A 19,404-nucleotide genomic window follows, 5' to 3' on the forward strand; every position below is an offset into this window, starting at 1 on the left:
ACAGAAAACTGATATATTATAACAGAACAAAAAGAAAGCACAATTTTGGCCAATAAATATTTTTTGCTTTTTCGGAAAAGGCACAGCCCTAACCCTATATTACAGGAAATGCTCATGATGTAAGTGCGTGCAGTGGATCACAGTGGCACCAACTCCATGCATAGTCCATGTCTTGCAAGTCTCTCCAGTACTGATGACTGAGCCCATCATACTATAGTTTCTTCCACTCAACATGTTTTTGTATGATTGGAAGCAACCCTCTAAACTAACAGCTTCTTAAAAATGAGATCCTCGCAATCTTCTCTGCCATGAAGAATGAGCTTTTGTGTGATGAACTTCAGCAGTTTATCTACCTTATAGAGGGTAGTCATTTTCTTATCATTGTGCAAGTGTGGATCAAAAATGGTCTTCTTAAAACTATTATGCTAAAATACAAGATTTGGTTTTTTTTATAATCTTTAAGCCATCATCAAACTTAAAGGTATAGTATAGGATGTTATTTTTCTGGGTGGATCATCAAAATAAGTGGTCCTCCTAATTATCAATCATTCTGCTGATATGTTTATGTAAGGCCGTCCTACGTGCTCGTCACCATTTTCACTTACCCGTGGTGGGTATGATAATGAAAAAGATTGCAAATCTTTTTTTGGAAAGTAAGCTTGTATGAGGGATGCAAACAGAAACTTTTTACCAGAGTGTGCATGAGGAGAAATGGGCTTATGCACGCTCTCGCACGCCTTTAATAGGCGTTCCCTCTCAGGAGCGGGTACAGGGTTGTGTAGGTGCTTTTTTTTGTTTGTTTGTTTTTTTTTTTTTTGTAGTTGCGGGTCTTTTCAAAACCTCGCAAAAATCCTCCACTGTACCTTTAAAAGTGTATTCAATCTGTAGAATTTTCCGTTTTTTAAAAGTTATTACTGAAACGAATCAACATTTCAATAACATCTAAATATGTTGAGATCCAAATAAATGAATAGAATCTCCACTCAGCTGCATCTCATAAAAAAAGAAAACATCTTTAATGAAGACACGGGCAGCAGAACTAACGGCAAACAGTTGTGCAATGTTAGACAGACATGGTACAGGTGAAAGAGTTATTTTAAATACTAAAGAGGAAAAGCAAAAATTACATACATTCTTACAAATCTTCAACAGGAAAGGTCTTAAAAAGATTAATACTATTCAGTATGTTCTAACAGTAGAAACATTGAAAACTGAGGCGAAAAATTGTTTAGCGTTAAAAATGTACAAATGATTCTGAAAAGGATAACCAATCACAATAAATTATCAAATATATATAGATATATAATAAAAGGATATAAATTCATGGTACTAAAGCAACTGTAGATACATGTGATCATATCAGATGCAGTGTACTTAACCATATAATCACATAAGCCAGCATGAGGTTACTTAATCTGTGATATGTCTAATGACGTTTTCAATGACTTCCTTTTTTTATATATATATTAAAGCAGACATTTGTAACATCCTCCCTGGATTTCACAGCTGAATCATCCCCATCTCATCACCAAAATTACACAAGAAAAACCCTCATGTTTTAGTGGTCTTCACAGAATACATATCACATGAGCCAGCATTGGACCAGAACCATCCTCAGCATTAATAAATAGGACATGTAACCATTTATTTGCCTTGTACCACAGTTTGTTTAGCATTTTCACATTACAGCCACTAGAGGGAAGCAGGGGCTTATTGGTCAGTTAGTGTTTGCAGCTTTCAAGAGAGACTGAATTTGGCACAAGGTCAATAACAACAGCACCGGTTTCTCCCCCACAATCCTAAACAGCCCCATCCAGAAAAATGGAGCTTAAAAAAAAAAAAAAAAAAAAAAAAAAAAACAATAGTAACAACAAGATCCAGTGTTCATTAAAAGAAAAGACCAACAAACCACAGAACAATAAACATATGCAGAAAGGGAGTCAACGATTGGAGTTTAATTGATGGGGAGAAAAATGACATGAGGATTATGTAATACGGATTACCAAAGTTTCTAAAACACAGCTTGAAAAAAAAATGAACTAAAATAAGGCATGACAAATGATTGGAATCATGCATTTTAAAGTAGTGTTTGCACGAATGGAGGGTAAATCTTTTTTTTTTTAAGCAGCCACTATAAAAATTACATGACAAAACATGTTTGAATTTTAAACTGGAGTGCTTTTGTGATGCCAAACATAACAGGGTGCACCTAAACCCTATTCTTTTAATAGGATGATTTCAGCATTTCTGGGAAGCATAAATAGCTATAAGATGACTTCAAGTAAAAGTTACAATTCCTAAGAACAACAATTTAGGGTTGTATAATTTGTTATCATTTATATTTCTTAATATTTTTTTTTTTACTGATGTATTAGAGAGATATTAGGAGTATAATTGCATGCTTATGCAGAAATTGTATCTTCTATATGAAGGGACCCTCAAAACATGACCTTTTACCATCCACAAGTGAAACGATTAAATATCCACATATGTTTTTGTGCATATAAATATAAAGTATTGAATCATTTAAATCTAATAATTTCAAATTACACTATACATGATTTTGCAGCAGATATCTCCATCCGTTTTGTTCTGCTTTACCCAGGGCTGGGAGCAGAGATGCTCACTCATTTTCTATATTTATTGATTTATTAATATTCAATCAAGTAATTCAAATAATTAAGGAATTTATTCTACATGTATCATGTAATCATGTAGTTAAATTATTTTCCTATTCAACAACTTATGAACTAAATTGTGGCACTTCAACCATTAATACCCCCCAAGCAGCCATAAAGGAATCATTTTGTGAATCAATTTATACATTTTTCAACATATTTTTTAAAGCCAGCAAAGTTTTCGGGGTTTTTCTTTTTTTTCTCCAAATTTACATGCAGTGCCCGCACATGGATTTTAAGATGGTCACCATTTTACGACATCTATCAGCTTTGCAGAATTAAAAAAGGCAGTGTTATAGTTATAGTCATAGTCAAAGGAAAGATCTCTTTTAGAAATGTTTTTTTTTTTTGCTATATATTTATAAACCTGAGAAGCAAAAAAACTAAATAAAAGGCAGCCATAAGATGGGCCGTTTTCAATGCATTTTTTTCCCCAATTCTCATAAATATCCTTGAACGTGATGTTTTTATTTTTCATATCAACATATTCAAAACATGCAAGATCAAATTCTTGTAGAATAATTTGGATTTTTTTCCCCCTTGGTACAGAGTTCATAGCTTCATTGGGTTTTTTGCCTCTTATTTAAGCATATTTACTTTCGATGGAAATTACTGATTTTAACTGTATAAATAAACTAAAAAAAAAAATTGCTAGTTAAAGAGTACAGCAATAGTCTTGACAGCCAAAGTTTCCTGTCTTGAGCAAAAAGTGAACAACAGTAAAACCCATTAGCTTTGAATGATTATTAGATTATTCAGGGGTTAGAATTTACCAATTCATTCTGCCAAAACAAGCCCAAATATCTTTAACTAATACTATTTAAGATTGGGAGCTACACTGTAGAAAATTCAGCTTTCAATAATTATTAAAAAAAACAGAAAATCGGTTAATTTAACCTGAATGGTGACTATCATCTTCATTTCTATTAGACATGACAAGGTAATGGAATGTATCTGTCACAATAATGCCCAGCTATGATTCCCATAAGGTGAATGATGGCTCTGTGTTTTTTCGTTTTGTTTTATGATGGTATAAAAACAAAAGTCCTTAGAAATTTTCACAAAACAAAGTGTGTTTCAAAGTGTCCGGTTAAATTGCCAGGTTTTTGATGTAAAAAATAAGATTTTGAAAAGATATTAAAGCTTCTTCAAAAAGTAATATGACAAAAATGCTCTAAAATTTCACAGTAAATTAAATAAATCTGGTAAAATGTGAAAACATAAAAAGATACAATAACCTAGTTGCAATAATGTGGACACCTTTATACAAATCCTTCATTGAACCAGTTTTAGCACTATAGTTGATTTGGATCTCAGACTCAAAGTGAAGCTATAAAGTAAATCCATGTTCAGATTTTTAATCTAGACGCGAAAGTTTCATAAGATGTAAATATTCAAAACTTCAGCCATTGTGACATAAACTTGGTTACATTTAAGAAAACTCACCATAGCATGATGCTGCCACCACCATGTTGGAATCTAGGTGTGATTTATTTTTTTCTTCTTTTTAATGGTTTGAAGTGCAATTGCTGTGCTAAACATATTTTGAGGAACTGTTTTCCAAATGTTCTTGGGATTTTATCCTGAAAGTTTTTGGAATATTCCTGTTGTACCATATGTTTACCAGATAATGCTCATAGAGTCATGATGAAGCAACAAAAATTAAAACTGCTCAATTTCTTTCTCCTGCAGCTTTAGCTAAGGGATGCATAATTCTGAAAAATACCAGCAGGACTTCATTTTAGTTTGATCGGATTATAGATGGGTAACGTTAGGGAAGAATGAATGCCAAAAATGTTTTATGAGGTGCTTCAATATAGTGTTAGTTTAAGGGTGTGCACAATGATGCAGGCAAGCCATTGCTGTGTTTATTTGGGTTTTATATTTTTAGCCTTTCATACTTTTTTGTTGTCGTTTTTCAACCAGGATTGCGCAAAATTTGTTATACTTAATGTTTGCAAATCGGTTTAATGGTTCATTAAAATAGAATTTTAATTTTTTTTTTTTTTACAAAAACCTGGCATTTTTACACACATTTTAAAGTTGCTTTAAGGAAAACATCTTGAACATTTATTGGAACGTTTCGGTCCTGTTTTAGAGATAATGTGTACCTTTGAGTGAAAAAACATGAAACATATTAGATGACTTACCAATTATGATGAGATTTTAATTAAAAAAATATTTGTTTAATTTCATCACGTGCTACCTGGGATTAGAATCCTGGATGCTCTGCAGATTCTTCATTGCAGACTGTGACTTTTAACCTTCATAGTTGCAACCTTTTCTTTTTTTTTTGTTTAACTTTTTTGTTGTGTTTTTTAAGAACATCAGGTCACACTGATGCCCGATAAGCAGCAACGTCACAAATCTCAGGTCAAACGGTCAAGAAAGGAAAGTTTGCCTGAGTTCACAGGACAGATTCAATGGCTTCGGGCAAGCCCTCCAAGATTTTAGTTTGACGCATGACGAGCGGCGACGTCTCCTCTTCCGCCTGAACATTGGCCACAGATTCAACCCTGACCTCTTCCAGCTCCGCCGCCACCTCCTGTTGATGCTTCTTTGACTCCAGCTGGTTGATGTGGTGGAGGATTCCTGCTCCCAGGGCGTCACCTTCAACGTTCACAACTGTAGTAGTACGATCACTGAATTTAACAACAAATGGGAAAAAACTAATTAAAAGCGGTTCGATGTCCTTGCTAATAATCATGGCTTTCCGAAATCAGATTCCTTTTTCAGGAGGTGAACTCTATGTTTAAAGCTCTGCATAAAAAGACGACTTTTATCTGAAAAAACACTGAAAACCTTTTTAACTTGCTTTTCCTCTGCCCCCATAATACTGACTGTTTATCAGTGTATGTATTGGGTTTAACTTTACTCACACAATCCAGTCGACAGCCAGCATGAGGGACAGATCATTGGTCGGCAGACCGATAGCCTCCAGGATGATGGCGATGGTGATGATGCCGCCGGCTGGGATACCAGCAGCACCGACACTGGAGGCTGTAGCCGTTACCCTAAAAGTGATCGAAACCATTAATGAATCTGTTGCAAAAAAAAGAAAAAAAAGAAAGCTCTGCATTCGTGATGTAAACGCTATTTCACTTTTTTTTTTTTTTTTTTTTTTTTAACACATTGTATGCATTGCTTTCCTTACAAAAAAGTATTGCACATTGCTGATTGAATCATGGACGAATCTAAATAGTGAAAAATCCTACAAGAGGCTAAAAAAGACTTGGGACTAGGTGGGAGGTTTACCCTCCAACAGGACAAGAACTGTAAACCTTAATGGAGAGGGCAACATTTAGCTCAATGCATCATTGATGTAAAATGCATAATAATGTAGTAAAGTTTTAAAAAGTTGCCTTGAACCCCTTTTTTTAAAACATCAAATTCCTTTTATAAAATAAAACTTACAAGATGGTAAAGATCTGTCCTGCATTGAGCTCAGTATTGTTGAGCTGTGCGATGAAGACGGCAGCAATACACTGGAAAATGGCTGCTCCATCCATGTTCACGGTGGCACCAATGGGAAGGATGAAGCGGCTAATGCGTTTGTCCACACCATTGTTTTCTTCCACGCACTTTATCATTGAAGGAAGAGTTGCTGAACTGGTGAAAAACATCAAACAGCAGAGTGAAATTATCGCCTGGATGATCCATGTTGGCGAGAAAAACCAAATGCATTGGCCGCTGTGGGAGAATACCTGGAGCAGGTGGCGAAGGCGGTGGTGAAAGGTGTGATGAGGCCTGAAAGGAAACTGTAGGGGTTTTTTCGTGTGAATGCAAAGTAGATGAGGGGAAGAACAATGCCTCCATGGATGATGTGGCCCAAGATTGAAGCAAAGATGTATTTCCCCAGACTTGTGACCAGAAGAACCACATCCTCCATTTCTACGATCTTACTTCCCACAAGAAACATGATGCCAAAGGGAATGTACCTAAGAAAGAAAGAAGGCATTACTATGAAAGAAGATCATTGGCACCTTTGATCAAACCTTGAACAGGTGGGGGCCATCCATCCATATTTACCACATGATCCAGGACACCAGCACCATCGTTGCCTCATTGAATGCGTTAAAGAAACGAATTAGCTCTTCTCCCTCCTGTCCAAGCATCCGCAGGGCCACACCGAACACCATAGCAAACAGCACCAGGCCCAGGATGTTCATGCCATCTGTTTCAGTTCCAATCGGCACCTAAAACATCCAGAAATGTTACACTGTGAGAACATGTACAAACTATACAGATTTTGAGAGAAAATCTCTAAAAAGTACTTCCATTTAAAATCAACAGACAAGAAAACAGAAATGTATCTTTGAAAATACGTTAAGCCTGAGCAGTTTAGGATATAAGGAGCACTAGAGCACAAGAAACTTTGCAGTGACATAAAGGAAGCACAAATAAATTTAAAAAAATGAACAATTAAATTAAGATCTTAAAAAAAATGATGGCTTAAAAAAAACTTCATTACAACCATTATCAGTTCTTGCTCCATAGACCGTCAGTGAAAACATACACATACTTTATAGATCAGTTTAAGTTCAACTGATTTATATCTTGCAGTTTTTACACTTTTTCAAAACAAGGGAAAAAAAAAGAAAAATAAACACAGAAAGGCATTTTTGCACAACTAGAATAAAAGATTCACTGAATCCCAAATAGTGTTTTAAAGAACATCTACTCAGAATCCAATATACTTGTCAAGGTTTATTCATTCTAAGTATTTTAGCTTTTAATGAGAGATGATCAAATTCCAACAAAACATTTTAAAACTGAGTTAAACTGCCGAAAAACGCTGTAAATTAGAAGCCATCAAAGCCATATCTTCTTACGGGTCTGTGCACAACCCAAGAAAAATCCACCCAACTTAGTGTAGAAAGGCAAACAAGGGGGAAACAAGTCATGCGGAATGTAACTGACATTTTTTTTTGCATCTTTAAGGCTTGTGCAATGCCCTAATAGCAAAGGTCCCGAAGCGCAGAAATAATTCATTACCAATATAAATAACTGATTGCAGGTAAAATGTTGATTATTCATATTCTTGGGAGAAATATACTTAAAAATCAAAACTAGCATAGTAAGGTAGGTGGGAGTGCCAGAAGTGTTTTTATTTAATAACATTTCTATTTTTTTTTATCTCAACACACACAAGAGTTCAATTAAGACCAAAGTGTTTGAGTACATACAGCTAGCACGGCAAAAACATACATGTTTACCCAAAGCCAACCAGAACTGTTTTTTTAGTTCTTTAAATATGTTTCCACAACAGCAGTTGCTCAGCCAGTCTAAGCCTGGTCAGGAACAACATGCGCCCACCTCATTTATGGTAAAGTAAACTAGTCGAGCTGGAGAGCTTATACAGTCACTCTCGTTTGTACAGCACTCCTTACTATAGAGAGAGCTTGCACGGTTGCACAGGTCTCAGGCAGCAGGAGAATTCAATGAACTGGATGATGGATAATGAATAAAGACAGCAACAAATCCTGAGCTCAATCCCTTCATAGTGCGTTGAGCTCTCCCACAGCCTGACCAGCTTTGACCAGTAACACTGAACTGGACAACACACCATAATTTGCTATAGCCAGAGAGATATTTCAGTTATTTTAGATTCCCTTTATTTACCTCTCCTTAAATTTTTAATTCTCTTTCTCTGATATAGAGCCATAAATAATCAAGCTGAATCATGTAAGAAAGCTCTGATTGTTCCTTACAATTTTTAACAGTAGAACTGGAAGCAGACTTTTGTAGTTTTCAGGTTTTTCTCTTATGAAAGCAACTACCAGATTTATTCTGAGGCAGACACCAAACTATCTTTTTCAGAAGAAGTTCAAACAATCTTTTTTCATAAAATTTATAATTTGAATGGCTCAGATCATCCTGAGTTATGTCTATACCTATGCTGTTCTAGGCTTAAGCCACTGGAGGACATGGAGTCCACTTCTCCTTGCTTTTATTTTCTCTTATTACTCTCTAATTTTGCATTATTTGACATTTTTACAACATTTACATATTCAATAGTTTTTTGTTTTCTTCTCATTGTAGTTACACCTGGCCTGACGTGTTCAGCTGAGTCCAGGAAGGAGGCAACCAAAATGTTCTCCTGCTGTAGATGATACACCTGCTGTTTAAATTTGGTTGCGATAACAGAGTTTGGACCAAGCTTCTGCTGTTGAACAGATGACCCCAAATTTGATTTCAAAATGGGGAAAAAAAGGCACAATCATAACTTTTCAACAACTTTACTTCACAGCTTGTAAGAGGAGTTTCCTTTTCTTAAATATGGTCCAGGGCATTGTGATCAAACTTCTAGGCACTAATGTCCAAAGAACATTGTTGCAGAGGTCATTTAGAAGTCATTTAGATGAAACTTGGCTAAACTATGTTTTTTGGGGGGGCAAAAAAAGTTTTTTTTTTCCTGGTAACCCTTCTGAAAAATCTGGACGTTTTTCTTTATATTTTTATCTGGTTGCCTATGGAGTCTGAGTTGCAGCTCTTACTTTTTGTAATTCCTCCGAACTTGCTGCCACTGGGGTGAACTTGGCATTACTTTCACTAGATGGGGAAATGTCTTAAATGCATTCCACCTGTAAATAACATTGTTCTTTGTAGAATATGATCTACAAATTGTTGACAAAACTACCTTATAACCCGGTGTCAGATAAACAGGCAAACGCCATGTGGTTTTCTGTGGCGTGGTTTTTCTACAAAGGCATTTTTTATATTTAAAAAAAACATTCAACTTTTATACTGTGAAATTTTGTTTTTCTACATTCAAAGTCCACCTACAACAAGAAAAACAATCTAAAAATCACAACAGACCTCCCCATTGGTGCAGCACAAATTGCCTATTGAGTTAGTCTGCACCGATTGATAACTCGCTTACACACCAAGTGCTGAAAGCAAACAGATAACTGTTTGGGTGGGTGGCTATCGATGAGAGCTCCTTTCCTTTTTAGAAATAAAACATCTGGCCTATCGTGTCCAATAATCTTTTGTGCTTTCTGTGCTTACCTTTTGATAGAGGATTGTCCCATTGGTATCGTTACCCACAGCAACCATTTTGTAATCCGTGGCATACTATAACATAAAACATAAACATTATATTGTTAGAAATGTGTGCTCCATAAATCTGTTTTTATGCACTAATGGAAGGCCCCAACAGGAGTTTTATATGCATCATGACTTAATTCATTGCCACATGCAAAAATGCAGATGTATAAACAGGGAAATTGTTAACATAAGGTGACTAACATGGAGCCTGAAATACCATTGAATATTTTTAATGACTTAGATCACACTAAATTAATGAAAACTAGGTTTGGCTGTAATGTAAATTAATGTAAATCCTCGGCACTTAAACTAATTAGATATAGATTTCCTCAAAGTTCAGTGCTTTGATGTTATTTTTCAGCCTGAAAAAAATTATTATTCAGATGATATTGTACTAATTATCCAAAAATAACAATTAAAAAAATAAAACTTAACCAAATCTATAAAAAATAATTCTCAAAGCATCAATCATTAGCGAGGATTATTGAGCAGTACATTATTCTTATGGCTACAAGAAGCAAATTGCTTATATTCTGCTAATAATAAGATAACACTGGGCATTTTTAAGCATGTATGCATAGTTTTGACCAGGTGCAAATTAGACCACATTCATAACACATATTTAATAATATAGTTAAAATAAATAACTGAAAGTTAAAAAATTGACGTTGATGCCCATAATGAGATATACATTTTTTACTGTATTTCTTTTATTCTTTTTGTTTTTATTGTAGTTTTATTTATATTTACAGGGCATTACCCCAAGAAGTAAAAAAAATCTGATATTTCTTCTAATTAAATTAAACAGCTTTTTGCAATCTCTGCAAGGATTTATTTAAATCTACCCTCCATTCTGCTTTTGTGGTTTAACCCACATTTAAACCCCTTCACTGGGGCTCTCTCACCGTACTAAATGCGTGTGTTTCAGGGATTTATTGAACTCTATGAACTCTGCTTCTCTTGCTCTGCCACTTACTGACCAGATTGTAAGTTTATAATTCACAGAGAGGATTTTGTGCTTGACTGGAATGAGAAAGGTGTGAATGCTTTGACAGCTGTAATTGGACGCACTTTTCCTGGAGAGTGTTTGCATAGTCATTTCACGCCTCGCATCCTAAAATATTGAATTTTCCTTGTTTTCCTTTGGCTTAAGCACACAGCAAACATAATTCTAGGAAATGAAGCGGGCACTGTTCAAGAGTGGGTTGCTAGGCTAGTGGGAACGGAATGGTTTTGCCATGGTAACGGGTGTTGGAGAAAGACAAGGGGGGTTAAAAAAAAAAGCTTGCAGGAGCGGGGTCTTTGGGTGTTATATTGCCTCTGTAAATGAACCTGGAGAGGCATCCACGTGGTCGGTAAAATAAATTAGGACGAACAATCCAACACAACATATGAAAGGAAAGCCACCAGAGAAAAGTCACTTACAGAACGGAAAGCAGCCGCCACCAAGTTCGATGGAAACAGATTCCTGAGTTAAGAAGAGGGGGAAAAAACAAATTAGATGCAGATAAAACCAGAGCCATGGTGATGCAGTTTCTGATGTGTCAATGGGTTTAATCGAGCTGAAGCTTCTGGAAGAGGAAATGTTTTCCAAACCAAGCCTGAATCAAGTGGCCCAAACATTATTTTTTTCCACCCTATAAACATGAAAGTCTCTTTTCCACATTTAGAGACACATTTTAACATTTTTATCTTATTGAACCAAAATCTTAATACATTTGAGAGCTCACTCCACATTTTAATGAATCAGCTGTTTTCCAGATATGTGTCATATGGAAACAGCTCTGAGATCAGACCCAGAACCTAGTGTAAGGATGAACATTAAAGCAAAGAAAGCAAATAAGGCTTCTAGGAAACTGGAACAACCTCACACACTGAAAAACAAACAGTTTTTTGAATATAGATTCTAATCTATTTTGATGTATTTTATTTTGTTGCACAAATAGCTTTTATTCATCAGTACCTCAACATGACATAAAACTGAGAAATAGGGATGCAACATTCAGGAAATGGAGTGAAGTTGATATTTAAATTTGGGAAAATGTTTATCCACGGAAGTTTGTGCATCAACTCTACCAAAGAGCTCCTAGGCACCCCTTAATTAACACTCCTAATTGTTTTAACAAACCTTTGGTGCAGGACCATCAAAAGTTGGCCTCAATGGAGGTTTTCCTGCCTCAGCACAGCTGATTTTCATTGATAACTGATTAACAAGCTTTAGCTGAACAGACATAATCAGAATCAGCTGTGCTGAAGCAGAAAAAAACGTCTAAAACCTGCAGGACAACAACCATTGAGGGCCGATTCGAGGGCCATAACAGAACAGCTGTTCTTGTTCTGAGATTTAGCAAAACACACCTGGACTCTATTTACTAATTAAGTGACTTCAGAACACAGCTGGTTGCACAGGACTGCATTTAGGGGTAGGAGAGTAAAAGGGCCTGAATAAACAAACATGCCACACTTATCAGATTCTTATCCACAGACAGTGATAACACCATGTTTGCCATTTGCTGCTCTGTTTTGTTCCAAAACTTTTAGGGCTGCAACTAATAATTATTTTGCCAATTGATTAATCTGTTGATTATTTTGTCAATGAATCAATTGATAATCTGATAGCAAAAGGTTCCTTACAGAAGATTTTTTTACAGCATTAAACTAAGTGAAACTAAAACTTTTCCTCTTGAGTTCTGGATAGAGCATTTTGACAAAAGTTTTTTTTATCTTAAAGTTAAAATATTTACATATCTTTTTATAATTTTGGCATAATTACTAAAAGAGCTGCTCTGTCAGCTAAAGGCATGTTTTAGAGTCTTTGTGCTCCAGTTGACGATTAATCGATAACTAAATTAGTTAGGGATAATATCAATAATCAATTAATCTGATTCATTGTTTTAGCCCAAATCACTTTAAAGTCTATTAAAGCTGGTGGCTGTAATAAAGGCAGTATTTTATTTCTAAACACTTAACAAGAAAATGAATTGGATTTGAATGAATAATCCATCTAAGCTGGGTCCCCAGGATAAGATCCACAGCATCTCTGGGAAGAGGCTCGCTGGGGTTTGTGAGTCTGTGACCTCACATCAGACAAAGACATTAGATGGATGATATTGGCACCATTATTTAACATATACTTTTCTCTGAACTGAATTCACAACACGGAGAATGTTTGATAGCCATCTAAAATCATAAGACAATGAACCAAAGTTTTTCTAATCAATAAGCTTAATTTTCCCCCCACATACATACAACATGCAAATTCCACACATACAGACCCAGGCTGGGAATCCAACCTTGCTGCTGGTATAACAGGACAGATATCACTCTGTAGCTCACAGGTAGCCTTTATTCTGCTTATTTTAAAGAGATAAATGAAAACAATTGTTAATGAGCGTTCTGTTCAGATGTAATCAGAGCAAAAAGCTATTTTTTCTGTAGTTTATCTGATCGTATTCATTCCTCCCACTGAGTTTATTATCAAGCTGTGAGATAAGCATACTGGGAGTACTGGGAGTACTGGGAACCCCCCCCCAAAAAAAAGAAACGTGTGGAGATTTGGAAACTGTATCTTCTGGGATTGCGTTTTATTGTCCAAGAACATCAACTCTTTGCACAAGTTTGTTTGCACAGCCGGTAAGCAGATCCAGTCCCCTAATGAGTCCAGTAAACTTTACCCTCACTCCTGGGCTGAATGTTGATTCAGTCAATACATGACCTCGGCCGGTCATACAAACCTGCAACTTTTTTCCACTGTTACCGAACACAGCAGAGGGTAAATCTAAAATTCCCGCAGGAACTAAGCTGAAGGTCAGGTTGCCCTTTATCACATGATTGAGGTGGGCATTTGGGAAACGGCATGTCTTTCCCACACTGTAGTGAGATCCATGGACAGATTTTTTTTTTTTAAGCCATCATATGTCAGCTTCCTAGTTAGCCAGAGCTGAGCATCGTTTCGTTTCAAATCAGCAGAATCACAGGTTAAACTAATGCCAGCTGAAGGGAACCTGGCTATAATGTAAATTTTTTTAGATTCATTCACTGCAGCAAAATAAAATAAAAATGTATATCTTTAACTTCTGATGACTTCTGATGGCAGTTTAAAAACAAATACCTGCATGTGTCTGACTCTACAAATGGGAAAACAGTGAAGAGAGAATGCCTGTAATCTATTAGAAGCGGTGAGATCAAACCAACTGGCAGAACACATGGTAACAACAACAAAGATTTCAGCTGAAAGGATTATAAAACTCTGTTAAGAAGGTAAATCGAGACAGAGTGAGGGAGCTGGGTCTAAAGTCTGGAGCAAATCCAAATTAAATATTCAGGTTGTAAAAGGAGAACATTCAACTAGAGCAAGGAAAACATTGAACAAACTCAAATCAACTCAAGCATTTACCTCCTAGTGGGTCTATTTCTGCAAAAGTCTCCACTGAACTTTCAACACTACTAGAAGATTCACTTAAGCTGGTCCTGTGGCTTAAAGTTATATTATTGAGACCTCTAAAGGTCTCAGCATTTTCCCTTCCCTACATGTTACTGCACACTGCCGACTAGCTGGCTGAAAGAGGACTACTATGCAGACAGGAATAGAAGCCTTTCATCTACTAAGGATTTGCACATGTATCTTTTTTTCTGCACTTATGTTGGACCTATGGTACAAATGCATCATTCAAAGAGCCCATTTTCTTCTTAGAAATACTTCTAATGATGAAAAATATTTGGTGGTCATTATGTGAAAACTAAAGGAACTCTAACCTTGATCTTATCTAGGGCTTAATGTAAGGTCACATAAGTAATTGAAAACCAGGTTTTTACTCCTCTGTAAGTCAATCAGGAACAGAACCCCCCCAAAAAAACAACAACAAAAACTAAGGTTATAAACAACATTACTGTAACTGTGAGGACAAAGATGATATTTTATCTCATCTGACGTATCCACACCTCTGCAGTTTATATGTGAAGGGCTGTGGCATTTAAAGAGACTATACAACCCAGTGAACCAGAGTGTGCATGCAGAGGACATGCAAACTTCTTGCAGAGATGATTTTAACTCACAACCTTTGGGATGGAAGACAAGAAGGATAACAAATGGGCCTCCTTCCGCAGAAGAAGAAGGAGCTAAACTAGAACCAATAATAACACTTAAACAGTCTTGGACAGAGAGGAAAGTGGAATCCTAATTCTGCACCGCCCAAAGAAGAAGAGGCTGGAGTTTTTGTTTGATTTCTGGCTGAAGAAAAGAGGCACATTTCCACATGTAGTGACAATCTAAAAGATAATACAGCAAAAAGAAAGCCACAGGTGGACATTTCTCCTTCGATTGATCATAAGGTCTGCAGAAGATTAAGTCATATTATAGATGATGATGCATCTTTCCATCCAGCAGAGTGCAGCAAGTTTGGTTTTTTTTAAGACTTGAAAGACTTAAAGCTAAACTAAAATGCTTTTGGTTCATGAATCCACCCATGTTTTTTTTTACTTCATCCGACATAAAGAGGAAGTATTAATTAATCACATCAATTCCATTAATTGTTGGCAACCAAACAGGAAGCTTCCACTGTTTTTAAAGGATGTTTGGGATGTTTCCTCCAAGAGAAGCTATTCTAAATCCATTTGGAGGAGTTTTTTATGGGTCACACCTTCCTAAACTAAAAAACAAAAAATACTTGACGAGACCTGCTTTTAGAGTGAAACCGGACACTTGCTGCAGGAGAGGTCAGAGGTCATCAGTGCTGTTAGAATTCACCCTCTGGGAAGGTTTCAGCACACTGGTTCAGAGAGGGCTGGTATTGTGCAGAAATTGTGAGAAGGATTTTACTAGGACTTTTTCAAAGCAGTGGTTCTGGAGGGAGAAACTCTTACATCCAGGATCCTCTTTATGGATACTTTATAAAATTTAGTTTGCTCAAAACTGAATGAAGTCTAAGTGATGAAAAATTTACCAAAGAAAGAGTTTGTTTTTGTTTTTTTAAAAGCCTAAAAACTAAAACTCTACATATCGAATAAGAGCTCAGCAAATCATTCTTTGGTTCAACAATATAAGAAAACCACAAACAGAAGAGCAGAGATTGAGTCCAGTCCTTCTCTGGGTGAGTTTAGAGCCGGTTCAACCTGCCTGATAGTCCGGCTGGGAACCTGGACCCAGACAATCCATCTGCTGTGATGATAAGGGCCAAGTGCTGAGAGCCACAGTGTTCAGTTTATTCTGCAGAGAGCCAAAATACACAGCTACAACAGCTGTCAACTTCTCTCAATGTGTGGGAACTTATTATTAGGCCCAACGAAGGCCGCTGAGCAGCAGGCTTATATTAATAACCCAACACGACCACAACAAGTATCCTCTACCTTCCAACATATAAACGCAAATATGCTATTTAAAAATCAGGCTTAAATAATCAAAACACACCAAATATCAAAATAAGCCTCCGAAAGATTTTAAAATAAAATGAACTGGCTGTTCTGACAAAATATTAGGAAAAAAAAGTAAGATTGGGCCCACAGCATCACACATCCTGCACCCTACTGAACACTGGGTGTGAGATACTTCTCCACCTGGAGTCTTTATCTCCTTTGACAAGTTGGAGTTAATGTCCCATTAGAGTTTGCAAACCCAACATGTTTATGTTTGTGAAGGTAGGACAAACAAGGATCTTTCTTATCATTGGTTCCAGATAAGCAGGTAGCTTGTAGATTGTTGATAGCTTAAAGGAGAAGTGGCCTTTTAGAAATTATATTTTAAGAACTTAAATGATTTGTAACTTTTTTTGTCAACTTTTAGACCAATCTTTGTTAAACTGATAAATCTTTGAGGCATTCAAATATTTTTTAAACTCTCCAGATGAGCCAGTGTTGTGTCTACAATTAAGAGGTTTTTGACAAATTACAGATTTAAAATAAGGATCTTTGACTCTTTGTTGGGAGTCTGTCACAAGGCACAGCCTCTTCCCGTTTCTTTAGATGCATTTAAGATACAAAAAAAATAAACAAATACACAGATTGATAGACAGAAAGCAGGATTTTAGCCCTCGCCAAGTGAGTCCAGCAGATCATCTAGGTTATAGCCATGGCGGTTCTAGAGAGGGGCCATCAGGGCCCCTGTAGAACTAGTCCTGGCCCCAGTGATGAAAACATGACTATGAAACTTTGACAGTGGTTTAAAACAATTGCACAGTACTGGCAGACTCCATTCATGATAAAAAAAAATTGCATATCTAAGCAATTAATTATTTCATACATTCTAATTTTTGTTCATTAGGTTTTGAATTTGTAATTAAGCATGCCTGTCCACAACTTTCTACACCTTTGTAGAAATGGAAAATGGTCAAACTTTTCGGCCACTTTAATCAAGCTTAAACTTTTTCTTTTGGGGACATGCGACGGCTGTGTAGGGCCCAGCAGGGCAGAGAGCCCCTTCTTGATTTGAATTGCAAATCAAAGCAGTAGTTACACAACACTGATGGTTCCATTGATGAAAGGGCAGATTAGGTAGAGCATCCACATGACTATGACCCCCCACCACCGGAATCCCGTGTGGAGATGGAGAGTGGGAACTGACCCAGTTACAGCGCAGCTGACATGTAAACTTCAGGGTACCATGACCCACACTGAAAGGGTCCCATCAGTGGATGTAATAGCTTAATACGACCCTTACAGTGTTTATAAAGCTGCTTCTTCTTCTCCATCCACTGCAGAAACAGGACAAAGGATAATGATCCACAGTTTTCACAACATGTAGTTCATAAAACACCAGAAATTAACAAAAACAGCACTTTTGAGAACCCCATTATTAGGGGTGGAGATACGCCCCTTACAGGCTATTAGTCCACGAACACAGACAACTTCAAACCTTTCCTCTATATATTCTGTTCTTCCCTCTGACTAAGTCAATAAAGGGCAACATAGCAACAAAACACAAATGAGATGATGCAGAATTTTTTTTTTTTTCCATTTCTCACAGGCATACCTGAAGCTAACTTTTGATTTATAAAATAAAGGGCTATTTCACTGGGGTTTTTTTTTTCAAGGACTAAGGTTCAAATCAGGAATCATTAAAACGGTAGACATAGACTAGATTATTCAATACTAAAGATGTTAAATATAGAGAAATCCTGTTTTCATCAGTGAAAACACACAAAAAAGATTTTAATAGCTTTTTGGGGGGGCATTTTAAGCTCAATAAAATATATTTGTTGTTTTGTGTTTTTATAAACATGTGCTCAAAATCCCAAATTACTTAACAGATTATTAAAAATATATTTATTTAAGAATCTAAAGTTAAAAAACTACTTAATCTATTCACAATTGTGAATCGTTTAAGTGCTTGGTATAATTTATATATATATATATATATATATATATATATATATATATATATATATAACACAAGCTTCACTATCAATTAAAATGTTAATTGAGGTACCTCAATTCAATTTAGTTTATTTATATAGCGCCACATTCACAAGACATGTCATCTCAAGGCAATTTACAGTTCAACCAGATCATCCAGTCAAATTGATTCAAACTAACATTCAATTAATGTTAATTGAAATTGATTCAATTAACATTAAGCCAATTGCAAAATTTATATGTAAATTTATTTTAATGGAAAGTTTAGGTTAAGCAATTGTTATTTTTTTGTTTTGTTTTGTTTTTTGTCTGCACCTGAAATGTAAATTTACTTTAAAAAATGTTAGTGCACATTGTTTTGAAAGAGTTTTATTTATTTATTTTTTTCAGTGCATAAAGCCATATTTCAACCACTGAAATGATTATTGTGGTGTGGAAATGTGGTACAAATGTGAAGCGGCGCGCGGTGGGGTGGGCTTACCTGGCCAGGTCCAGGAAGGAGTCAGTGGTCTCCTTGTTGCTGCTGACGCTCTCCAACCCCAGGCTGTTGGTGTTCAGGGCTCCGGCTCCAACCCCCGGTTTGATGATAAAGGCCAGCGCCACCCCGATCCCCGAGGCGATCAGCGTGGTTACCAGGAAGTATGCGACCGCTATGCCCCCCAGCTTTCCCAGGGAGCGGGTGTCCAGGCTGGCGGCGCCGGACACCAGGCTGCAGACCACCAGCGGCAGGATGATCATCTTCAGCATCCGCAGCAGCATCTCTCCGGGGAAGGCGAAGTGGCTCATCTGCGCTTTGGTCAGATCCATGCTGCGGACCACCATGCCGAGCCCGACGCCCACCAGGACGCCGGACACGGTGAGGATCACCAGCAGGTTCCGGCTCAGGAAAGCGCACAGCCTCTCCCTGAAGCCCCTCTGCTTTTTCTTCTGCTCCTCCTGCTGCTCCTCCACGCAGGGCTCCTCCTGTTCGCTGTTCTCCAGCATCCGAGCTGTGGACGCGGAGCTGGGCATCGCATGTCCATTGAGCTCGCTCTTTTTCTCCATCTTTTTTTTTTTTTTTGTCTGGGGAGCAGACGGCCGTGTGTCTCAGGCAGCGTGGGTTGAATGTCCACGCATGGAGTGGTGGGCTGTAAAGGCTGAGTGCAGAGGGGGCGCGGTCAGCCAATAGAGATGGAGCAACGACGCATTATCCAATGGAGCATGCGCACAAAAGCTCCTTCTTTATGGTTTCACCAAATGATGCAAGAGCAGAGAAGATTGCCAGGGTGTGTTGAATGGGGATGGATGAAAAAAAGCAAAATACAACTAATCATACACCAAAATACATGTG

The 19,404-nt window shown here is 37.0% G+C and overlaps 1 protein-coding gene across 1 annotated transcript; it reads right to left on the bottom strand.

Annotated features, from left to right (window-relative positions):
* Positions 1–4,185: 4,185 nt before the first annotated feature.
* Positions 4,186–19,174, bottom strand: slc1a4 (solute carrier family 1 (glutamate/neutral amino acid transporter), member 4). Its single transcript, XM_015370008.1, has 8 exons — positions 18,556–19,174; positions 11,154–11,196; positions 9,690–9,755; positions 6,708–6,874; positions 6,383–6,616; positions 6,093–6,287; positions 5,558–5,692; positions 4,186–5,320 (listed from the first exon to the last, which is right to left on the bottom strand). The coding sequence occupies exons 1-8, from the start codon at positions 19,116–19,118 to the stop codon at positions 5,086–5,088; spliced, it is 1,638 nt and encodes a 545-aa protein (XP_015225494.1). The 5' UTR covers positions 19,119–19,174; the 3' UTR covers positions 4,186–5,085.
* Positions 19,175–19,404: the final 230 nt, after the last annotated feature.

Source organism: Cyprinodon variegatus, unplaced genomic scaffold, assembly GCF_000732505.1.
Source record: "Cyprinodon variegatus isolate N-32 unplaced genomic scaffold, C_variegatus-1.0 Scaffold40, whole genome shotgun sequence".
Classification (NCBI taxonomy): Eukaryota; Metazoa; Chordata; class Actinopteri; order Cyprinodontiformes; family Cyprinodontidae; genus Cyprinodon; species Cyprinodon variegatus.

Bases quoted from the DNA above. Each gene is read 5' to 3' on its own strand.
- slc1a4 (XM_015370008.1), bottom strand. From the start codon at position 19,118: ATGGAGAAAAAGAGCGAGCTCAATGGACATGCGATGCCCAGCTCCGCG. The intron at 5,693-6,092 runs GTAAGTTTTATT...GATCACTTTTAG, and splicing joins GGACAGATCTTTACCATCTT to GGTAACGGCTACAGCCTCCA. The intron at 5,321-5,557 runs GTGAGTAAAGTT...TGTTAAATTCAG, and splicing joins CTGGCTGTCGACTGGATTGT to TGATCGTACTACTACAGTTG.